Raw genomic sequence first — 22,862 nt, forward strand, 5'->3', positions numbered from 1 at the left:
CCCTCCGCACTGCAACCGCTCCTAGAGGGCTCTAGGGGGCGTAGCCGCCGGTTTAATATATTCAACAATAGTTTTAAGATATGATGAAAATTAGGTTTTTTTAAATTAGGTATTTTAAAATTAGGTATTTTTAAACTTAGGTATTTATATTTAGGTGTTTATAAAATTAGGCATTTTTAAAATTAGGTGTTTTGTCACATTAGGCATTTTTAAAATTAGGTATTTTTAAATTAGACATTTTTAAATTAGGTATGTATAAATTAGGTGTTTTGTCACATTAGACATTTATAAAATTAGGCATTTTTAAATTAGGTATTTTTAAATTAGGTGTTTTGTCCCCACTCCGATTTAATTACCATCCATTGTCCTCTCCCTAGTTGGTAATTATTTACACAGCAAAAAAATAATTTAACGTTTTTTACTACCTCTTTTTGCAGACTTAACACTATTTTCCTATCTAAAGCTTTGAAAAGCTTTGACTTTTGTGCCTTTCAAAAGTGAAATATTTTTTTCTTTCTTTATCTATTGATATTAATTCAAGCTTTCTACTTTACAATAAGATTTTGTCACCTCAAAGTCTGTCCAGCAATGGACAATAATATTTATATGTATGTAATGTAAGTTGCTTGTTTTTGCCTTAAGCAGCTAGCAACTAGCAGATTTAATAAATTATCTTCTTTTGGAAAGCTAGATTTTTATATATAAATATCTTTAGTCTAGAATTTAATATTAAACACAGAGGAATTAAATTTTATTTAAATATTACTGCGAAAATGTAAATTATTCAGAAAATAATGTAAATGCTAGAAAGGGTGGTTTCGGCCTATCATATTTCTAAATTGAAATCTTTAAATGGTTTTGGGCTATTTTATAGGACTCCTTACCCTAGATATTAGGAGCGCAGCAGCTATAATAAATTAAAAGAAATATTTTTCAAGTTTCAATGAAACATTTTCTTGAATAAATCTCGATATAAAAAATGAAAAATAAAAGATAAAATATATTACACCGGGAAAAGATTGGAGGCAAATAATTTTCCCTGTATCCTTGGTTAAGATCCATAATTGAGTCTGATAGGCATTATGAAAGAAATATTTAGAAGATACATGGATGAATAAATTGAAGGTCACTGCAGATAAAATAATATTTCTATTGGCGAAAATACTCTATAAAAACAACGTTAAAACTTTTCTTTCCCAATTTGATGGCAATATAAAGTTGTAAGTATTTGTCTCAATAGATTAAAAAACTTTTGGTACATTTAGTGAATCTTGTGTGGTCGGTTAAAACAAGCAGGGTATAAGCTTTTCAATCAAAAATTTTGATGTATAGATTTGTTAAAGAATGAAATGATTTTATGGTTGGAACATAAAATCTAAAACAAAATTTTAGCTGACTATCAATCCTTAAATATAAGAAATGGATATGAAAAAACAAGACCTCTATCTTTCACAACAGCTTCGTATATTTAATTTTCTCAAGTAAAAGATAACACGTAGTGTAGCATTGCTTCTAATTCTAATAACATTAACTTTTACAGTCTGATCTCAGGAATGCATGGCCGCTGAAAACAAATCATTTACCCAAAGTTTTTAAACACGATCTCTTAGTTTTTGGATAAGAAACTTTGGTACTTTCGTTTTACCCTAATTGGTTAGCTAAAAACTAGTAGTGTAGAAAATTCAAACCAATAATCATAATGTACAAAGGGGGTAATTTTGTAAACATTATTGGGTATGTACATCAATCTATATCCATTGTCGTATCGCATAAGATCCCTGCATTTACCTTATTTATAAAATAAACATATAATATTTTACAATAGATTTGCAGAAATAAACTTCATTTTGTCTAAATAATAATCCCTTATTTCCCTGGCTGACTGCAGAGATTATTATTCTTGGAAGATTTTAGATATGCAATCATTTCCACAGGAGTATCTTTAGCGCATTAGTTTTATAACTCGTTATCTTTTATTTCCAAAGCAAGTTAGATATTCTATATATCAAAATAAGAGGATATCTCTCTGTGTACCTGTGTGTTGTACCAAAGGATCTCTCTAACCACTTTTGGGGTTACTACCTCCATACTCCCAAGAAGAAATACCTTTTTTAACTCAATGACACAAACAAACAAGCACGTTAGAAAACATATTTACAGTAATTCTCTACTTTTGCTGTATTAGAGTTTACTCTTATTTGGCAGATTACTAAGGCTAAGCTCTGTATGGATTAAGTGTTTTCTACTAAATTTGTAAAAACAAATATTTTTTGATGTGAAAATGATTGTACACCAAATTTTATTAATGCTGTAATCATATCTACGAATATTTATGGTTACAGTTTTTTCTGCAAAAATTGGTTTTATTCAGATTTTCTTTGGACAATTAATTAAAAAATTAAATTTTTAATATTATGGTTTTATTACAAGTTAATACATATGTTCGTCTAAAGAGTTTGTGGAATGTCTATCTTGTAAATAAAATAGGAACTAAAGAGTTCTAGAAGGATGTATTTTTATAAATTATTAATTTTAGATTAAGTAAAGAGAGCAATGATGTTTCGTGACGCCACTATTTTAAATGCGTGAAGCAGGTTTACAACTCACCCTGAAGAAATTAGGAGAGTTTCCCCTGAACCCCAACAGCCAACTAAAATTTGTATTCAACCCCTATTAACTTTCTTGGTTGAAAAGAGCTTGATTGACTAACAACTTAATTTTGAATTAAGAAATGTTCTATGCACATCCCCGTGTGATGCGCACGTGCTTGGTTAGTATTTAGATTAAATAAAATCTTGAATAAAGTTGTGAGGAGGGTTAGATGAAATATATATTTCTACAAAACATAATTTTAGTTATCTAAAAACTTGGACGATTATGTCTACTAGTACCTATGATAAAAGTTTGAGTGAAACTAAATATTTGATTAATTTTTGTTTTAATAAAGTGTTAACCTATACTCTACACCGAACACACCGAAAAAAAAAACAAAAAAACTATTATTCTAATATGACGCCATTCAGAGCTGGATCTTTAAATGTGTAGCCGTTGCCGTTGCCGTAGCCGTAGTCATGGCCGTAGTCGTGGCCGTAGTCGTAGCCGTAGCCGTCGCCACTGCCTGAGTTGCCAATAAAACATGGATTTTTAAATGTTAAAAGTTTTTACGTATTATTTTATTATTTTTTCATATTTTTATTGAAAATTCAAAAAGTGGTTGTGATTTAAAGCCGTGGCCACGCGTAGCCGATTTGATATAAAGATCGCTATTAGGTTAGTGGCTGTACCCCTGGCAGCGGCAACGGCAACGGCTACACACTTAAAGATCCAGCTCGGGATACCTCGGCGAAAAGTTTTGAATTTGTCTCATTTTTTAACATTTTCACATTTAATTGACTGCTTCAAAGGACATCCGAAAGCTAAAAGTTTTGGTGACAAAATCTAATTTCCTGTTAATTAAAACTTTTGGTTTCTCAAGGATGAAGAAAAGCTCCTTTAAATATATCAAAGTATGAGAGTAGGCCGCATAGAGTGGGCTTATAAATCAGGCCTTTTGTGTGCCTTAAAAAAGTAATGGAAAGTCTTTCCTGAATCCCAACATGACAAATGAGTAATTCTTTACAAGAATTTTTAAAACAAACGCTTTTTAAAAGTCAAGGTGACAAAATTACAGTGTTTGTAAGATATTTCAGTTTTCGTTTATTTAGTTTGTTTTAGAAAATTTCTTTCCCTTGATTTTAAAGTTATTATTCTTACCTTAGAACTTGGGACTTGAACACAGTAGATAAGATCACCATTTTGCCTAAAATAAATTCAAAGGTAATTTTTTGCTGTTTTTTATGACAGCGTCACACATATACATATAACCAGAATTTGTCCCAATTTGACGTGAGAACGTTACTTTTTCAAAAATATCTTGTATTTTTTAAAATCACAATAAGCCAAATCCTTTGAATTTTTAAGATTTCCTTAGCTTCACATAGATATAAGGGAAAACTTTATTTAGCCCTTAATGTTTCTCATTTATGTCTAATTCTGTGATTTATTGATAAAACTGCCATAAATTGACATTGCTTCAAAAATACTTTTAGTATGTTTTCCACGATCATTGTTCAACTTTCAAAATACAGGACATTTACCGATTCTATTGAATTTTAACCTATTTTTGAGAACCGTGAATTTTGTTTCATGATCTGATGAAAAATTCAAGACCTAGTAACAGTTGAGCACTTGAAATACTTGTAGTTTATTATGCGATAAATCAACTTGTTTTTTAATGGTTTTTATAGAAACTTGTTGAAATGCCTTCAAGATTATGTTTCAATGTTACAGGAATCTTTGTGCCATGTGAAATTAGTATTTTCACCCACAAGTAAATTTAAATTCCTAACTGACATGTGTAGATAGATACTTTTATAGATAGAAAGATGATAAAATATTCATGCCCTTAGATACAATATCCTAATACAATAATATAATACAGTTAGTAGGTTCAAACAAACTTTATAGTTATAGTTATACAGTTACAAAGTAAGTTATAGTTATAACGTATATTACTTGAGTACTATTTTTACTACTTGGTGTTTTGTAGATTTTAGGATGTTCTGAGTAAAATTGAACATAAAACTTTCTTTCTTTTTAGAAATGTTTCATTTCGTCTGCAAAGGGCAAAATTGAAACATTTACTTAAAATTTTTATTTCTATTTTAAAATATGTAAAATTAGTATAGAAATTACGTTGCTATTTATATAAATTTAATAATAAATAGATAAAAAATATGTGCTGTACACATTTGTTTACAAATGGAACCAGTTCTTTACTGAAATATTAATTATAAAAGCATAGAACATTCGGATTAGAATTGTAGTCTGAACAGCAAAGTCCTATAAAGTAACACTAGGCACAAGCCCTCAGCTACCAAGTTCAAAAGCTTGGTTAGGTAAGTCCTTTCATAATAAGGGCATGGAAGCCAGCTTTATTTTGTTGTACATTTATTACTTATACTTTTGTACATAGAGTATTAGAGTGAAAAACTTAATTTTATTGTATCTTACTGCTTTAAACCATAAAGTATTTAAGTGATTTTGTTAAAGCTTAGATCTTATGTTTTAGTAGCTTTAAGAACCAACCCCTTTTATGTTTTGTGGTTGGGTATATCAAATGTACTAGTTGATATACCTAATCTATGCTATTAATATTAGATATTTAGACTTTATACACCACAGAAGATTAACTGGTGTTTTGATAATTTCTATGATATTCTACCTTTCAGCCTGGATAGCTCAATGTTTGGTAAGATATTATAACTATTTTTTATTTTCTTTTACTATTTTATTTCTGCTTTTTGACCTTCAATACTTTTTAGACATATTATCATTCTTATCTAATTCAAAGTCTTCAGCTCAGAAAGGATAAGATTGATCATATTGTAGTGTAATTTTTAGTCAAATAGTAGTTGAATCAAGTTAATTCTATGCAATTTAGAATTGTTTTATATTTTATTTCAGTAAAACCACGTGTTAAGCTAATGAGATACCAGCTGATATTTATAATATTATTTTATGTTTATTATATGTACTTGAAGTACAAGATTTAAATGTAAAACCCCTCTAATTTGATGTAAGATTAAATAGCTAGTAATTTAACTATTAATTGAAATTCTAAGGGTCACCAGGTCTCAAAATTCACAAAACACTTGGCCCAATATTACTTAACTTCAGTGATCAGAAAAGAACTAGTGCGTTAAATGTATTTTTCTAAGTTTACTTCTTTTCATCTCTCAATAAAAATACATATGATATAAAAATTAAAATGCCTAATTTTCTAATCCATTATCCTAATTTGGATTTTGTCTTGATTTAACTGAAAATTATTTTTTGCAGGTATTTCTCTTAATTTGGTTTTAATTTGGTATTGTTCATCTTTAAAATGTTAAAGGGTTGTTTCATATCTTCTACTTTGTACTTTGCTTCAACCTCCCAACTGTTAAACACTAATATGATAATTCAACTTAGAGATACACCTTTCAATTTATTTCCTGAATTCAATATCTCATTGAAAAAAGTGAGAGAGTTGTCTGATCTTCATTATTTTTTTTATAAATAGTAACGGATAACACTAATCTTCAATTTAGGCATGTTAGAAATGTTTTGTCGAAACTTTAGAAGTTTGACATAATTTTTTTGTATGAAATTGTCCAATTACCTTGATTTTCAAAACCTTTTATACGATATAAAAATAAACTAATCTTGTTTTTTTTCCGAAAAAACTATGTTGCTTTACCTGTAAAATTTGACTTGATTATTAAAATGAGGTTGTTGTTGTGTATTACTGTTGAATCCCTCTGCACCGTGTTGTTCTTGTTCTACAGGTACAGCTGCAGGCAGACCTTCACTGCTGGTGCCAGCCTGTTCTACATGGCCGCCCACAGCCAGAAGTTCTCCTGAGTTATTCCATTCTGCATGTAGCACCTTAGTAATAAATCAACAATAATTGATAGAATATAATTTGATATGTTTCATTTCATTGATAATACTATTTTCGGGGGAGATGAGTTATGAGCCTCACTATATACTTTGATATGGGGGGGGGGGGGGGGGGGGTGGATATTTGGGTGATTGGATACTTGGTATGCGGCGTGTCACAGCATAATGCTTACAGCAGAAAAGCTTACCTTTAGACCAGTTTGAATATGAATAGGGCTGACATCATCGTGTCCACGAAGGAGGTGAATATCACCATTCTCATAACATACTGCCAGCACATTGCTCAAACTCTAAATATTAAAAAGTTCAGAACATGTACGATTATATCTACTGTTTGCTAAAATTAATTTCAAAAACTATATCTGAAGGGGGAATCACGCATAGCTCCAACTATTTCAAAATTTAATTTAAAAGAAGGGTTTACAACCTATAAAATCAATCAATTCACATTTAGGTAGAAGACAATGGAATGTAAATTACAATGTTACCTAAAGTTATCTTATTAAGTACTTTTATTAAATTTAGTTTGATTGATTTCAACTAGTAGTGTCAAAACTTTTCAATCAATAATTTTAATCGTCAGAAGTGGTATTTTGGTTTATTTTTGGGAATATATTTTCATTTATCTCCATCCTCTTTCCTTGAAGATCTTTTATCAAATAACTAATTGTAAAGATTAAAAAATAAATATAAAGAGTGTTTTGTTACCTGAACCTGATTTTGTCTGCTTGACTGTTGAGTACCGCCATGAACAGTTGACTCCGCCGGTGCTGAAGTACTAGCACCCGTTGTGGTATCCGCTGTTGATGTTGATTCCTATAAATTATGTGTATCCATATTTTTTTATTCATGTTTAAAAAGTGGGAAGGATATTCTAACAGAAAAGATTTAATCACGTCTAAAGTTTTTTTTATGCCTGGCTTTCTTGAAAAAAAAATCAATTTTACCTCCATATTGAATTTTTCACAGTTCCAGGTAAGGTTGGCTATAGGAACATCCTTTGCCAGCTGAACTCTGGTCACTGGATTTCCCTGCACATCAATTACCAGGATGTCGCCTTGCTTTGTTCCAATATACACCTAAAATTATGTTGTTGTTTTTCATTATTCCCTCAAATGTTTATAATAAATTATTTTCTATGCTTTTAAAGTTAAAAGGCAAATGAATTATTTATTATTTATGTGTAATATTGTGTTACTTAGATATTTTAAAATCATATACAAGTAAAATCCCTTAATTTGTTATTTGACTAAAAGTTACCTCGACTGTTTTTTTTATTAACATCAAACAGCCTTTTGTTACTTGTCAATAATTGTTTTGCCCCACGAGAAAAAGGGGGGGGGGGGATTCACCCCCTATGTGGTAGAAAGGGGTACCTTTTCCTGGTGTGGGATACAAGAAACTGTCTTGTCTTAGTAACATATGGAAGTGACATAAAGACAGACAGAATTGTGGAAAACCTTCACTTTGTCTTAACCTCTTTTCGAGGAAGCTTTGTGTTTATCAAGTTCGAAATTAAATTCCTTATCATTAAACCAAAAACAAAGCGCAAATGTCGTCTTTTAGGGCTTTCCTTTCATAATGTGGCGCGGCATAGAGTGTTTGTTTATTTTGAAGCGCACGTTCTTTACTTTTGAATGAGATATGAGAGTGTGAAGATTGCGGAGAACAAAATTGGGCCTATCATTGGTCTCATTGAGTGTGAACTACCCTAGTATATCAGGGATTTGAAACCATAAGAGCTTCAGGTAGAATTTGTTAATTTGATTAAGAAGTATGGTGTATAAGACGATTATATGTAGTTTTAAAAAGGCTTTAGCCAGCTAAGCATGAAACTTAATTATGATTAATATATGTTTTAATAATTTTTATGTGCCTTATTGTTGCATTTAACAATGATTTATTAAACCAAATAATTTTCCTTTAAAGCCAAAGTTTCCAAAGATTCTTTAACCATAAGAAAAGAAAAAGATTTTTTTTAGTGCTCAAAGTTTTAAGATAACGAATAATATTTTATTCTGTTTATTAATTGATCTTGTAATTTCAGGTCTTTTGAAATAATTTCATCAATAAATCTATATTCAAACCTGCTGTTGAAACTTGATGGTTCCTGGTATTGGGGGTTTGTATGTTCGCCAACTGATCTCGTGAACTTCCCGCTAATTCGGAAGTCAAGCTCAACCAAAGTGTCATGGTTGAGACAATTTCAAAATATCTGATGAATAGGCGTTAGCATTCATCAAGAGATCAATAGCATCTAGTGAATTATTGATGCAATAAACTGTGACAATTTTTCTGTGAAATAAGTACCTAGTGAATCAATATGCCACTAACCAAAAAGCAGAAAATTGAGCGAGCTATCGCTATTGGCAGTGAAAGGCTAGAAGTTTTTGATGAACAGTTAAAATTGTTTTATGACAATCTAAAAGCCTGCCAAAGTTTTAGTTCATGTGAAAATGTGAATGTAAAATCAATTCGTGACATTTTTAGTGAGGTCAAGGACCAATCTGACCTAATAAAAAGTCTAAAACCTGCAGTGGAGACTAGTGAGCTGCGCGAGTTTAAGCGTGATTTGGATGAAGCTAGTGAGCAGAAAACTGTTGCAGATAAAGTTTATGCGTCGTTGGAGCAGTGTACAAAAATTCTGTACTGGCTTGACAATGATTCAGATGACGCGAGGTCAAGCACTGTCGCCAGGAACCTTGACGTCATTGAGAAGGTGAAGATGGACATGGGAGTTCTTAAAATTTCCGTGGAGTTGCGCCAAGAAGTACGTGATATGTACCGAAGGCTTAGAGAGATGGAACGTCGTTCATCTAACCTGGATGAGAGTGGGACACCTGCCATGCTCTCCAGAAGTATGTCTGCTGTGGATATTCGGAGTTCCAACCCGCAGTACGGGCGCTGGGACAACAGTTTGTTGCCGTCGTTCGACGGTACTGACACGGATTACCCAAACTTTAAACAGGTCTTTAAGGATCTATGCTCTGGTTATGGATTTGCTGACCAGAGGTTAAGTCTGATGTTGTGTATGGAGAAGGTGATAACCAACCCGGAACTACGCAAGCAAGTGTCAGCGATTAGAGATCACAATGAACAATGGGCGTTTCTTGACCAGATGTTTTTATCAAACACTCGCCGGTTCATGAGGATTTTAACTAAGTTGAACAAGATGAAACCTGTGGATAAACCTGTGGACGTGGTTAGCGCAATTGCTACCTTCAAGAGCATGATGCAGGAGGTAGAAGCCATCGTTGGTTCTGCAGCTAAGGATTACAACCACCTAACTCTCATTCATATTTTTAAAGACAAGTGCCCTGAAAATTTGAGAGACAAAATTATGATGGAGCTAGGTAGCATGAACCAACCTAACATCCCGAAGATTGTTGAACTGCTGGAGAGGACCAGGGGTGCCATGTTGGCCGGTGATATGTCCTATGACAGTGGCGCCGGCAAGAGAAATCGTGACAGAGCTGCCGCCGCGCAAGTATCTGGCCGCAGCGACAATAAGAATGGAAAGGCTGGGAAGGACAAAGCTTCCAAGTGGAACAGTGCATGTCCTGTGGAGAACTGCAAGGAGAAACACCCGATTTTCCGTTGCCTCACGTTTAAGAAGATGGATGTGGTTGACCGAAAGAAAATTGTCCAGCAGAAAAAGTTATGTGAACTCTGTTTGTGCGACGGCCATACTGCTGACAAGTGTAATAAATCTGAGAAGCTTGGTGTTTGTGGTACTAATAATTGCGACAGATACCATTCCAGGTTACTCCATGAGGCTAGTGCTGGTGTGAATACAGTCTACAAGTCAAGTTCTGCACCCAGCCCCTGTACCTTCTTACTGCAGTTAGTTCCTGTTGTAGCACCTGGCGGCGGCACCTGCCACGCCACGGTAATGTTTGACTCCGGGGCAAATTTGCCACTTGTGTCTGAGAAGTTATCCAACAAGTTGAAGCTGAAATCTACTGGCAGATTTACAACTATTTCTGTAGCTGATGGCAGTGAGTCTTCCTGCCGCAATGTTGTGTTTTATTTGAAGGATAGGGACGGCAATCTGAGGGAGTTTGAGGCAGCTGTCATGCCTACCCTCGGCGGGGCCAACGAGATGCGCTCGGTCCACCCCGAAACTGCCGCCGAGATATTTAAAATGCCGCCAGAAAGGTTTACATATATTAGTGGAGGCTTAGATATCATCATTGGAAATACACATCCTGACGTGTTTCCTTCAACCTACCAGAAAGTGGGCCAGTCTATGTTGTGGCGAACCATTTTTGGTAGTGGGTTTATCTGTACGAGTGCTGATGGTGGAGCTGGAGATCAAAAGTCGGCTTATAAGGCTGTCAGTGTCAGTGGAGGCACTTTGCCAGACTTTCTGACGTCTGAATCGTTTGGCATACAGCCGCAGGCACTTTGTCCAGGATGTACTGCTTGTCAAGAGTGCAAGGCTATGGCCGACGGCACTACCTGGGACCAGCGTGAGAGGCAGAGGATAATTGAGGCAGGTTTAACCCTAGACTTGCAGTCCAACAAGTGGACAGGTCAATATGCTTATATTGAAGATCCTCACACTTTACCCTACAATGAAAGTTTAGCCCGCAAAATTGCTGAAAAGGATCGTGCCAGGATGGTCAAGGAAGGTACCTATGGAATGTATGTGGAGGTATTCAACGACGCCATAAGAAGAGGCGTTTTCCAAAAAGCCACGCCTGAAGAGTTGCAGTATGAAGGACCTAAGTCTTGTTCATCAATAGTGGTTGCTTTCAAGGAGGATTCAAGTTCCACACCCATGCGATTGTGTGCAAATAGTTCTCTGACGTTCAAGGGTACCAGTTTTAATAACATAATGCTGGGAGGCCCGCCGCCAATGCAGAAGATATTTTATCATTTGATGCTTTTCCGCGGTTACAAGGTTGGTATAACCGCGGATATCTCCAAGTTTTATAACTCCATCCTGGCCACAGAGTTCGACAGCCAGATGAAGAGAGTTTTATTTTCCCCGACGCCAGATGGTCCACTTGAAATTTACCTGACCAAAGTTGTAAATTTCGGCGAGTTAGCTGCGGGAAATTTGGCAGTTACAGCCCTGAAGTTGACGTCCCGCCTGTTCGGCGGAAAGAGTGAAGCAGAGGTCAAGGAGATGTATGGAGAGGGACAAGTAAACGGTAGTGAAATTGTTGCCAAACCTGAATTATGGAAGGAGCCACAAATACCTACCTACCCTGATGAGGAGTTCAAGTTACCTCAGATTCCAGTTGCAGTCAAGCTTGAGAAGCACAGCTTCATAGATGACGTTATTTCGGGAGCAGGATCGAAGCCAGAAGCCAAGGAGATGATGAAAGAGGCCGACAGGATTATCGGTAAAGGTAGTTTTTCCTTCAAACAAGTCATTTATTCTGGAGATGATTGCCAGCATACCAAGGTTCTCGGCCTGATATGGAAGCCAGCCACCGATGTGTTGTCCATCGCCACAAGAGTCAACCAAGATGGTAAAGTCAAGGGAAGGAAGGTGAAAGAGGATGCTGATTTGTACAACCTCCAGGACGCCTTGGACGAGAATCTGACAAAGAAGATGGTCCACAGGTTCGCCGCCCAAACCTTCGACCCGATCGGGCTTTGCAGCCCTATTCTGTTGAGAATTAAACTTGTCCTGCGGAAAACCTGTTTGCTGAATTTGGGCTGGCAAGATTTCATTCCAAAAAGTCTACGGGATGAACTTGTTCAGTCGCTGGAGGACAGAGCTGAGGTCGCTAAATTGGAGTTTGACCGTTGTGTGGTTCCGGATGAACCAACTGGTCTTCCATCCTTGATGATGTTTTCGGATGGGTCATCAGAGGCTTATGCAAGTAATGCATATTTGAGGTGGCCAACTAGACAAGGATTTGAAACGTTTCTGCTAGCCACCAAGTCAAGAGTTGCGCCGGTCAAGTGTGAATCAATTCCACGCCTTGAGTTGATGGGGTGCCAGATGTCCACAAGGTTGGCAAAGTCCGTCAGAGATGCCCTGCCCTTTGATATTATCAGAGTGATGTATTTTACTGATTCATCGTGTGTTTTATCACAAATAGTTTCCAACAGTGCTATGTTGAACACATTTAATTCTCATCGTATTGGAGAAATTCAATCTGCGACCAACAAGGATGACTGGAGGTGGGTCCCGGGGACGCAAAACGTTGCAGATTTGGGCACCAGAAGCACCTGCAAAGTATCAGATTTGGGACCAGGTTCCAGGTACAGATTGGGCCCAGAATGGTTGCGCCAGGATGAAAGTGCGTGGCCGGTGAAAACTGCCGATGAAGTCAAGCAGGTTTTACCCCCAGAGGAGTTGAATACCAAAATGGTTAAGTTATGTTCAATGAAAGTTGCCGGAGAAGCCGCTGAAGATGTCTTTAGGTTTAAGCACAGGGGATCATTTGGACAGGCCAAACGTATTATGGCAGCTGTCCTGCAAGTTGCGAACACCTGGTTGAAGAAGCTAAAGAGCAGACAAGAAGGTAAGGCTACAGCCGCTGGTAGTCATGTAGCAGCCGCAGATTCTGTGTACAAGCCGTCTTTGTACAATTTTATGGCGGCGGCGGAACTTTTCATTGTGTCACGAAGCCAAGAGGATGAGTGGATAAATGATGCTAAAGGCAATTATGCGTCATTAAATCCATTAGTGCATGAAGTATCATTGACCTGGCCTGTCGTTGGTCCCGGTGGAAAGTATGTGACCAGGGAGATGAGGATTCTTAAGATGGTTGGTCGTGGACAGCCAGTCATTGACGCCATTACTGGCGGCCGTAAAATGATATTTGAAGACATGCCAGGTTTAATAATTTTGGAGCCTGGTAATTGGTTAGCTGCTGTTTTTATGAGAGAAGCGCATGTTGAGCTTCACTCTGGTGTCCGTGGAACTTTAGCTGAGAGCCGCCGTTGGTGCTGGATTGTGAAGGCAAGGAGGTTGGCCATCATGGAAGTGAAGAAATGTTGGCCCTGCAGTGTCGAGAGGGCTAAGGAATGTCGTGCTACCATGAAGGAGGTGTTACCTGACAAGTTGGTCCCGAGCAGGCCTTTTGAAGCTGTGCAAGTCGACCTGATGGGTCCGCTGGTTACGAGGAGAGCTGCCGCCAAAACGAGGAGTCAGACAGCAACGAAGAAAGTGTGGGTGTTCGTGGTAGTCTGCAGATTCTCAGGGGCGTTGTGGTTAGATGCCTTGGAAAAGTATGATACCAGCAGTATCCTGTTGTCCCTGCGCAAGTTGGAAGCTGTTCATTGTCTGCCGAAGATCATAGTAAGCGACATGGGCACACAATTATCCGGAGCTCGCAAGGTTTTAGAGCAGAAGTTGGGCAGCCAGGTAGAGTTTTCTTGGTCTCAGATCCCGGCCCGAGCCCACCATTATATTGGGCAGGCTGAGAAAATGGTGGGATTAACCAAGAGATTGCTGTCCAAGAAGTTGGTGAATAGTTCTGTTAATTTCAACGAGCTCCTGGTGCTGTTGGCGGAGGTCAGCAAAATTATGAATAGCAGACCACTGACGATTGAAGCTGCGAACGACGTGGAGAATTGGCGGCTGATTACCCCTGGCCAGCTGCTGGGAAATGTTGACCGCCAGCCGTTGTGCAATGTGGCGATGAAACCGGAGGACCAAATTTCCTCCAGGTTGAAGTTGTTGGAAGATTTATCTGCCCAGTTTTGGACTGCCTACCGCCAGGAGATCCTACCGAAGATATTACGGATGTCCAAGTGGAAGGATGAGATGGCGGAGCCACTAACTGATGGAGATATAGTTCTGGTTACGAGTACCAATCCGCTGATGAGATGTTTGAGGATGGGCCGAGTGACGAGAATTGAGGATGGAAGAAAGACGGCAAGAGTCTTGTTCAGACTGACAGATAAATCTCCCCTAGAAGAACATGCTGTATCAGTCAGGCAGTTGTTAAAAATTATGATTAATAATTGATTCTTATTTTATGGAAATTGAGATTTTTTTAGTAAAAAGCCACATTTTTCATATGCCTATTTTTATGCCTAAAATAAGAATCAAATGAAATGCGATTAAATATTCTTCTATTTCATATGCTCAAATTTAATTTTATTGAGTTTAATTTCTTTTCAAAAGTACAATTCATTTTAAAACTTACCTGAAAAGTTTAACAAAAAGGAATAAATGTGTCGAGGTTGCGTGATTCGATATTTATTCTATGAAAAAAATCAAGTATTTTTTAGCAGATTTTTTTTAAAATTATATATGAATTTCAATCAAGTAAAACATTTTTATTCAGATCAAGGAATGATTGAAAATTCATATTTAAAGTCTCATTTTTTTTTACAAAGAAAAATTGGTATTTTTTTCATAATTTCAATGAAAATTCTAACGAGGATATTATTATTTTGCTATTCTTTAAGTATTAAAAAGTTTTATTTGTTGATTAAGATATTACAGTTCTTATTCATTAGGTTTGAAAAACTTTCTGCCCAAGGATTTTGAAAAATTTTTTCTTACTACTCTTTTTGATGCTTAACAAATTTAGTTTTAAGTACCTATAAATCTTAATTTTCTTGTCTAAGATTTATTTCGTTTTATTTTTACCATTATTTGTTTACATTTACATTTCAACCTGATTTCGTAGGTACTTATTGATTTATTAATAATGATTTATTACCTATTGATTATGAAATGATTATTATTTAGATAGTTGTTATATTACAACATCATGATTAATAGGATTATCTATTTTAGGATTGTGTATGTGATCTTGTGATTGTCATGTGCATGGAATGTTGTATGGTACAAACCAATCCCCATCCTTCTATCCTAAAATGTGAGGTATTATGAGTCCTAGTGAGGAGTGCAATATTGTGTATGCATTTCACGGGGTTTCATTTAGTTAGGAGCAAAATTGTCACGTTTTCGGGATGTGGCCATTCTCATGTGATTATGGTGAGTTGAGTTTAGTGAGAAATGTTGCTAGTGCTCAGCGCGAAAAAAAAACCTTGAATCTCGTTAAGGAAGTTAATTTGACTTTCAAACGGGGGGTGTGTCTTAACCTCTTTTCGAGGAAGCTTTGTGTTTATCAAGTTCGAAATTAAATTCCTTATCATTAAACCAAAAACAAAGCGCAAATGTCGTCTTTTAGGGCTTTCCTTTCATAATGTGGCGCGGCATAGAGTGTTTGTTTATTTTGAAGCGCACGTTCTTTACTTTTGAATGAGATATGAGAGTGTGAAGATTGCGGAGAACAAAATTGGGCCTATCATTGGTCTCATTGAGTGTGAACTACCCTAGTATATCAGGGATTTGAAACCATAAGAGCTTCAGGTAGAATTTGTTAATTTGATTAAGAAGTATGGTGTATAAGACGATTATATGTAGTTTTAAAAAGGCTTTAGCCAGCTAAGCATGAAACTTAATTATGATTAATATATGTTTTAATAATTTTTATGTGCCTTATTGTTGCATTTAACAATGATTTATTAAACCAAATAATTTTCCTTTAAAGCCAAAGTTTCCAAAGATTCTTTAACCATAAGAAAAGAAAAAGATTTTTTTTAGTGCTCAAAGTTTTAAGATAACGAATAATATTTTATTCTGTTTATTAATTGATCTTGTAATTTCAGGTCTTTTGAAATAATTTCATCAATAAATCTATATTCAAACCTGCTGTTGAAACTTGATGGTTCCTGGTATTGGGGGTTTGTATGTTCGCCAACTGATCTCGTGAACTTCCCGCTAATTCGGAAGTCAAGCTCAACCAAAGTGTCATGGTTGAGACACACTTTCAATAAAAATTTGGAAAGGGGAGGGGGATTAGTATTAGTGGCATTTTACAGAATCTTTCAAAATTGCTCATCTATATTCTATATTGCTTTTACAATGTGAAATCACTGACGCCTAATGTAAAATTATCAAATCATCAAAACCTCTACCACACCCCCCAGTGCTTAGCTCTCATCGTAGTAAACATCTCTAATGTATTTGCTTTTGTGTCTTTGTAAAGATGCCAAACCCTGTGCGAATATGGCAATTTGCGTAAAGAAGGGAACATTAGCTTTTACTTATATTTGCTCAAAACAAAATTCTTCATGCGTGAAAAAAATACTGATCATACTTTAGGATAAAGGTCGTGCAATAAAAAAGTGTAATTACACTTGATTTTTTTTAAAAATTTGGCCAAAGAATAAGATTTTGTTCTACATAATTTTCTAAGGTTGGACCCTATGTTAAAGTATAAAGTGAATGATCTTCGTCTGAACTAGGTAATTTAAAAAGTAAAATAGATAGAAATATGGCAACTCTGTTTTGCTGAATTAAATGTTAGTGTGGAAAACCCTGATTGATAGTATATTTATTTTTCCGGTTGCCTTTACTAAACACATATTTACACTCTTAATGTGCATTCATTTCCGCATATCATCATATCCGCATAATGTTTTAGTTTAGTTAAAATATGTTAATATATAAGTTTATAATCTGGGTAATATGGAAATGCCTATTTGTCTAGTTTCTACAATAGCCGGTTCTTATCCTTATTATAAAGTGACATAATGTTTGTCTCTCTGTCTATTTGTCTGACTGTGCCACTAGACAAAAAAATTACCCCCCCCCCCCCCCCCCAGAATTTATTTACTTTTTCTTGTTAAATCTAAAATCTTAATTAAACTTCTCTTTCTTAAGTGACCCTATAGGCCTCTAGGAGCGTAGCCACTAGTGATAATGATAATTTGTTACAAGTGCGGAAGTGAATAAACACATACACTTTCATATTATAAACTCACAACAGACTTCAGTATTGATAGAGAATAATGATTCTGTATTGCATGAAGCGCAAGAAAAATTTTAAATTCAACCTGCAATATTTTCATGGTCCTCCTTTACTACAAAAGTTTAAATGAACCAAAAAGCCAAGGGAAAAAATAGCAGCAAAATTACAATTTGTTTAAAAAAAAACATTACACCATTACTACCATTTATACTATCTACTGTATTATATCTATCTCTAATATCCCTCTTCTTAAGATAATATATCACACAAAATCTTTTCTATAAAACATTTTTACAAAAAGAAAAGCTAAGGATATACTAAATAATAAATCTGTTCCTTTTTTTAATGCTTGTTGTTACGCCCAGAGAAGCCTCTAAGGAAACTAAATGGAGGGGGGGAGGAAGGGTAAGACGACCCTCCACTTAAAAACTATAACTTTTCTATTCTTGGATCTTTATTTTCCCAAAATAGTTGTTCTTCGGAGAGTGTCCAGTCCATACTCCACAGCTGGCAACTATACCTGACTATCATATGATGTCCATACTCCACAGCTGGCAACTATACCTGACTATAATCTGGTGTCCATACTCTAGAGCTGGCAACTATACTAGGCTATCATCTGATGTTCCTACTCCACAGCTGGCAACTATACCTGACTATCATCTGGTGTCTATACTCCACAGCTGGCAACTATACCTGACTATCATCTGGTGTCCATACTCCACAGCGGGCAACTATACCTGACTATCATCTGGTATCCATACTCCACAGCTGTCAAATATATCTGTGTATCATCTGGTGTCCATACTCCACAGCTGGCAACTATACCTGACTATAATCTGGTGTCCATACTCTAGAGCTGGCAACTATTCTAGGCTATCATCTGATGTTCCTACTCCACAACTGGCAACTATATCTGACTATCATCTGGTGTCAATACTCCACAACTATACCTGACTATCATCTGGTGTCCATACTCCACAGCTGGCAACTATACCTGACTATCATCTGGTGTCCATACTCCACAGCTGGCAACTATACCTGACTATCATCTGGTATCCATACTCCACAGCTGTCAACTATATCTGACTATCATCTGGTGTCCATACTCCACAGCTGGCAACTATACCTGACTATAATCTGGTGTCCATACTCTAGAGCTTGCAACTATACTAGGCTATCATCTGATGTTCCTACTCCACAGCTGGCAACTATACCTGACTATCATCTGGTGTCTATACTCCACAGCTGGCAACTATACCTGACTATCATCTGGTGTCCATACTCCACAGCTGGCAACTGCTGAATTAGGAAGAATACTGGACCAATACCTCTGACCGGCCACTGAACCAACCAAAACAAATCCATCCTACAAGAAAAAAAGTGATTACTGAAAGAGTATCACAAACAAACTGCAAAATGTAAATGATTTTACAATTTTTGGTAGAGTTAGGTTATGTAAGGGTTAGGGGAGCCTCACAGGCTAGATATATTACACAAGAAAACAATTTTCAATTTCAAATCTAAATTGATCTTTTTATAAAATCATACTAGAAAAATATATCTAACCTGATAACATATCAACGCCATCCTACCATCGTGAGACCAGGCAAAAGATTTGACAGGCGTGTTCCGGTCATTTATCAGCTCAATTGACCACCGCCCCTCATACTAAAAACGAAAATATATGTTAGAATATTCAGTTTATATCTAAAAAATAGGATTAATTTCGATAATAGTAAAGCTTTTTGAATTATTAAGATAATCATAGGGGTATAGTGGTATATAAAAGTAACAAGATGCTTGTCTGTCTGCCTGTACCGATTAATCTCGCTAACCACCGAACCGATATGTTTCTCCTTTACACTGTAGTTTCTCGTAGGTCCTTGAAGGTTTATAACTATTTTGGGAGAGATAAATCAAATTAAATAAAAATGACGCTCCATTTTTTGTTTTGTTAAAACTTAAATGTAAAACCTTTATCTTAATACCTTTATTTTTAAATCCAATACCCAAACACCCCCTCCCTCCCCCACATGGACAGTGGGCATCTCTGCTGCCAAGAATTTTTTTAATGTTATGATTATTGTAATAATATGCACATATGATAATAATGGTCTTTAAATATTGATGCTATACATTAGACCTGTCCAGAATTTTATCTTTAAAAAAAAAAAAAAAATTAAATTGGACAATGAAAAAATCTTATTAATTAAGAAGTTTAAAATTTTAGAGACCAGTGTTTTAATGGTTCTTAAAACCACAAAAATGACGAGAAAGCATAAAAGATTAGTATGTTGAAAGTTAAAAACTTTATTTTTCTTTCGTAAGATATAAACAAAGGAAAAATGAACAGTGCTATTATATCTTTCTATATTATGTTACTACTAGGTTTGGCCCTAGTAAAAAGAGAAACATTAATACTGTCATATAGCTTGATTTATAGGCTCAATATTAGATGCCTTTCCTTGAAAATCTTTACATATACTATGTATAATTTTATATACTAGTGCTGAAATATATTTTATTCTATCGCACAAGAGCGAGTTTCATAAGCATAGACAAAAAGACAATTTATGGAACGAGGCTTCTAGTTTTGTGTTTATAAAACAAAACACTAGTGTTCAAAAGGTTTATTGTAGACTGTTTCTTGAACAGGAATGGGATACAACCAGATAAAAGGGAAAGTTTTTTTACCGTTCTGATTTATTCTAATTTAAAAGTAACAGAATGTCTTTCTGTTTCTGTCTATGTATAGTAGATCTTTTCATGAAAATACCCTTTCTCGAATTTCATTCTTCTGCTAACCTAAAAAGTTACTTAGCGCCAGGCATGTAAAATATCAACAGATAACGGCAGCACGGCGGTTTTAATAATATCTCAGTAATGTGCAGGTTTTAAGCTCTTCTGCATATTTCAATTTAAACACATAAGGCCAAAGATATTATATCCAAAATATCTTTTGTCAAAGTCTACTCTACACCTAGCGCCAGTCAGTTTTCTAAAATCATGCATTTTATACCTGTGAAAAATGAAATCGCCAGCGCTAGGTGTAGAGTAGACTTTGACAAAAGATTTTTGGGATATCATATCTTAGGCCTTATGTGTTTAAGTTGAAATATGCAGAACACCTAAATTCACCTTCCAAGCCATTCTCTAAGCATTTTAAATTTTTTTATGAAATAACGGGATTTCAAAACTGCCTTTTGAAAAGGCCTAAAAAATATCTTTTTTTGTTCCTTTTTTCACTGTTTATAGTTACAACTTATTAAGATATTATTCTCAGTTAAAAAAAAATTGGCGCTTCCAGCACCAAAACCGGCAAAAACAGGCAGTTAAACTTCTGTACCCCTACTTAACCCCCTAACAGACCCCCCCTCTATCTCGGCTCCTGTTACAGATAGAGACGTAAAACTTTTTTCTGGTGGTTCATATAATTAGAGAAAATTACTTTTTCTAGTGATAGCAGTCAGACCGCTCCTTATTCGCTTTTTTTCGGCCAGCCGCTAAATATTAAAACTGCTGTAGAGCAGCCAATTTTAAAAATAAGAAAACCAAATTTTATGATGAACTATTATTTTTTATAACAAAAAAATACCTTTTCTGACCATCGCTGAAAAACGAAAAATAACGGAAACCGCCAATTTTGATAGAGACGTAAAACTTATTTCTGGTGGTTCATGTGTATTTTTAGAGAAAATTACTTTTTCTAGTCATAGAAGTCAGACCGCTCCTTATCTGCTTTTTAGCGGCCAGCCGCTAAATATTTAAACTGCTGTAGAGCAGCCAATTTTAAAGCTAAGAAAACCAAATTTTATGATGAACTATTATTTTTTATAACAAAAAATTACCTTTTCTGACCATCGCCAAAAAACGAAAAATAACGGAAACTGCCAATTTTGGCGGTAAAACGGCGGTTGGCGGCGCTAAATAATATTTTTATCTGTTTATAGTTACAACTTATTAAGATATTATTCTCAGTTAAAAAAAAAATTGGCGCTTCCAGCACCAAACCCAGCAAAAACAGGCAGTTAAACTTCTGTACCCCTACTTAACCCCCTAACAGACCCCCCCCCTCTATCTCGGCTCCTGTTATAGATAGAGACATAAAACTTGTTCATGTGTATTTTTAGAGAAAATTACTTTTTCTAGTCATAGCAGTTAAAAAAATTAACATTTAGAAATATTATCAATTTGTCTACAAAGGGTTAAAAACAAAATCAAAATATACAAATCTAATTATTAAAAACATCAAGATGATCTTTTCCATCCTATTACATATTATCTTTCTTATTTTCCTTTTCAAATGTTATTTGTTGTTTTTTGGCGATGGTCAGAAAAAGTATTTTTTTTGTTATGAAAAATAATAGCTTGTCATAAAATTTGGTTTTCCTAGCTTTAAAATTGGCCGCTCTACAGCTTTTTTTAATATTTAGCGGCTGGCTGCTAAAAAGCGGATAAGGAGCAGTCTGACTAGCTATGACTAGAAAAAGTAATTTTCTCTAAAAATACACATGAACCAACAGAAAAAAGTTTTACGTCTCTATCTGTAACAGGAGCTGAGATAGAGGGAGTTCTGTTAGGGGGTTAAGTAGGGGTACAGAAGTTTAACTGCCTGTTTTTGCCGGTTTCAGTGCTGGAGGCGCCAATTTTTTTAACTGAGAATAATATCTTAAAAAGTTGTAACTATAAACAGATAAAAATATTATTTAGCGCCACCAACCGCCGTTTTACCGCCAATTTTGGCGGTTTCCGTTATTTGTCGTTTTTTGGCGATGGTCAGAAAAGGTAATTTTTTGTTATAAAAAATAATAGTTTGTCATAAAATTTGGTTTTCTTAGCTTTAAAATTGGCCGCTCTACAGCTGTTTAAATATTTAGCGGCTGGCTGCTAAAAAGCGGATAAGGAGCGGTCTGACTTCTATGACTAGAAAAAGTAATTTTCTCTAAAAATACACAAGGTCTATTAGGGGGTTAAGTAGGGGTACAGAAGTTTAACTGCCTGTTTTTGCCGGTTTTGGTGCTTGAAGCGCCAATTTTTTTTAACTGAGAATAATATCTTAATAAGTTGTAACTATAAACAGATCTTTATAGCGAAGTTTTCATTCCTCTACCTCCATGGCTATAGACAAACTTCCCAATCACCCAAATAAATCCCAATGTTTACCTTCTTCTAAAGTATATTATACAGTAGCTTCGTTACTATAAAGGTTAAAGAATTAAGTTTATCTGGAAGCAGGAAGATTTATTCCTCTCATTTTTGTCGCAGTACAGTTATATCCAAGTCAAGTCACACACACACAAACACACACATTAAAGTAACACAAACACATCCAATAATAGATAATTTATCATTAATTAGTCAAGTCAACGTAAACTATTGAAATATAATGTCGACACAATGTTTCTTTGTTGAACATGTATAACATTTTGAATTGCAGATTGCACAGTAGCAAAAAGTTGACAAATATACTTGACTTTTAGTTTTACAGGGTCACCTAAATTGTCCAATACTCTAAATGTAAAACAGTATTTATTGTCTTACTGTAATAACTTTAATATTAGGTCATGGTACGAAGTTTTTCTTTAATATGAGAAGGTCGGTCAATTTCAAATCTATTTATTGTATGATACTCTT

General features: G+C 35.2%; 2 protein-coding genes across 5 annotated transcripts in view; one reads left to right on the top strand and one right to left on the bottom strand.

Moving 5' to 3' along the window:
* Positions 1–22,862, bottom strand: part of Tusp (WD40 superfamily protein Tusp) — an 86,600-nt gene that overhangs the window by 45,724 nt on the left and 18,014 nt on the right. For 2 of the 3 annotated variants that reach the window (XM_080180654.1, XM_080180655.1), the window contains exons 6-12: positions 18,795–18,896; positions 18,487–18,594; positions 7,431–7,562; positions 7,192–7,299; positions 6,672–6,773; positions 6,281–6,468; positions 3,754–3,799 (exon numbers count right to left, since the gene is read on the bottom strand). In XM_080180654.1, the coding sequence (XP_080036780.1) occupies positions 3,754–3,799; positions 6,281–6,468; positions 6,672–6,773; positions 7,192–7,299; positions 7,431–7,562; positions 18,487–18,594; positions 18,795–18,896 (786 nt within the window). Of the gene's footprint in view, positions 1–3,753; positions 3,800–6,280; positions 6,469–6,671; positions 6,774–7,191; positions 7,300–7,430; positions 7,563–17,877; positions 17,918–18,486; positions 18,595–18,794; positions 18,897–22,862 lie in introns of those variants that run through there. The other variant, XM_080180656.1, reaches the window with a different exon arrangement.
* LOC145334998 (uncharacterized) lies at positions 7,961–16,119 on the top strand. Of its 2 annotated transcripts, XR_013885106.1 has the most exons (3): positions 7,961–8,231; positions 8,531–15,781; positions 16,081–16,119. XR_013885106.1 is itself a non-coding variant. In XM_080180652.1 (2 exons), exon 2 carries the CDS (start codon positions 8,807–8,809, stop codon positions 14,420–14,422), a length of 5,616 nt encoding a protein of 1,871 aa, XP_080036778.1. In that variant the 5' UTR covers positions 7,961–8,231; positions 8,531–8,806; the 3' UTR covers positions 14,423–16,119. The 2 variants fall into 2 exon arrangements, 1 of the variants encoding a protein (XP_080036778.1); XM_080180652.1 differs by having other exon boundaries at positions 8,531–16,119.

Source organism: Acartia tonsa, chromosome 13, assembly GCF_053477335.1.
Source record: "Acartia tonsa isolate MP-2025a chromosome 13, ASM5347733v1, whole genome shotgun sequence".
Classification (NCBI taxonomy): domain Eukaryota; kingdom Metazoa; phylum Arthropoda; class Copepoda; order Calanoida; family Acartiidae; genus Acartia; species Acartia tonsa.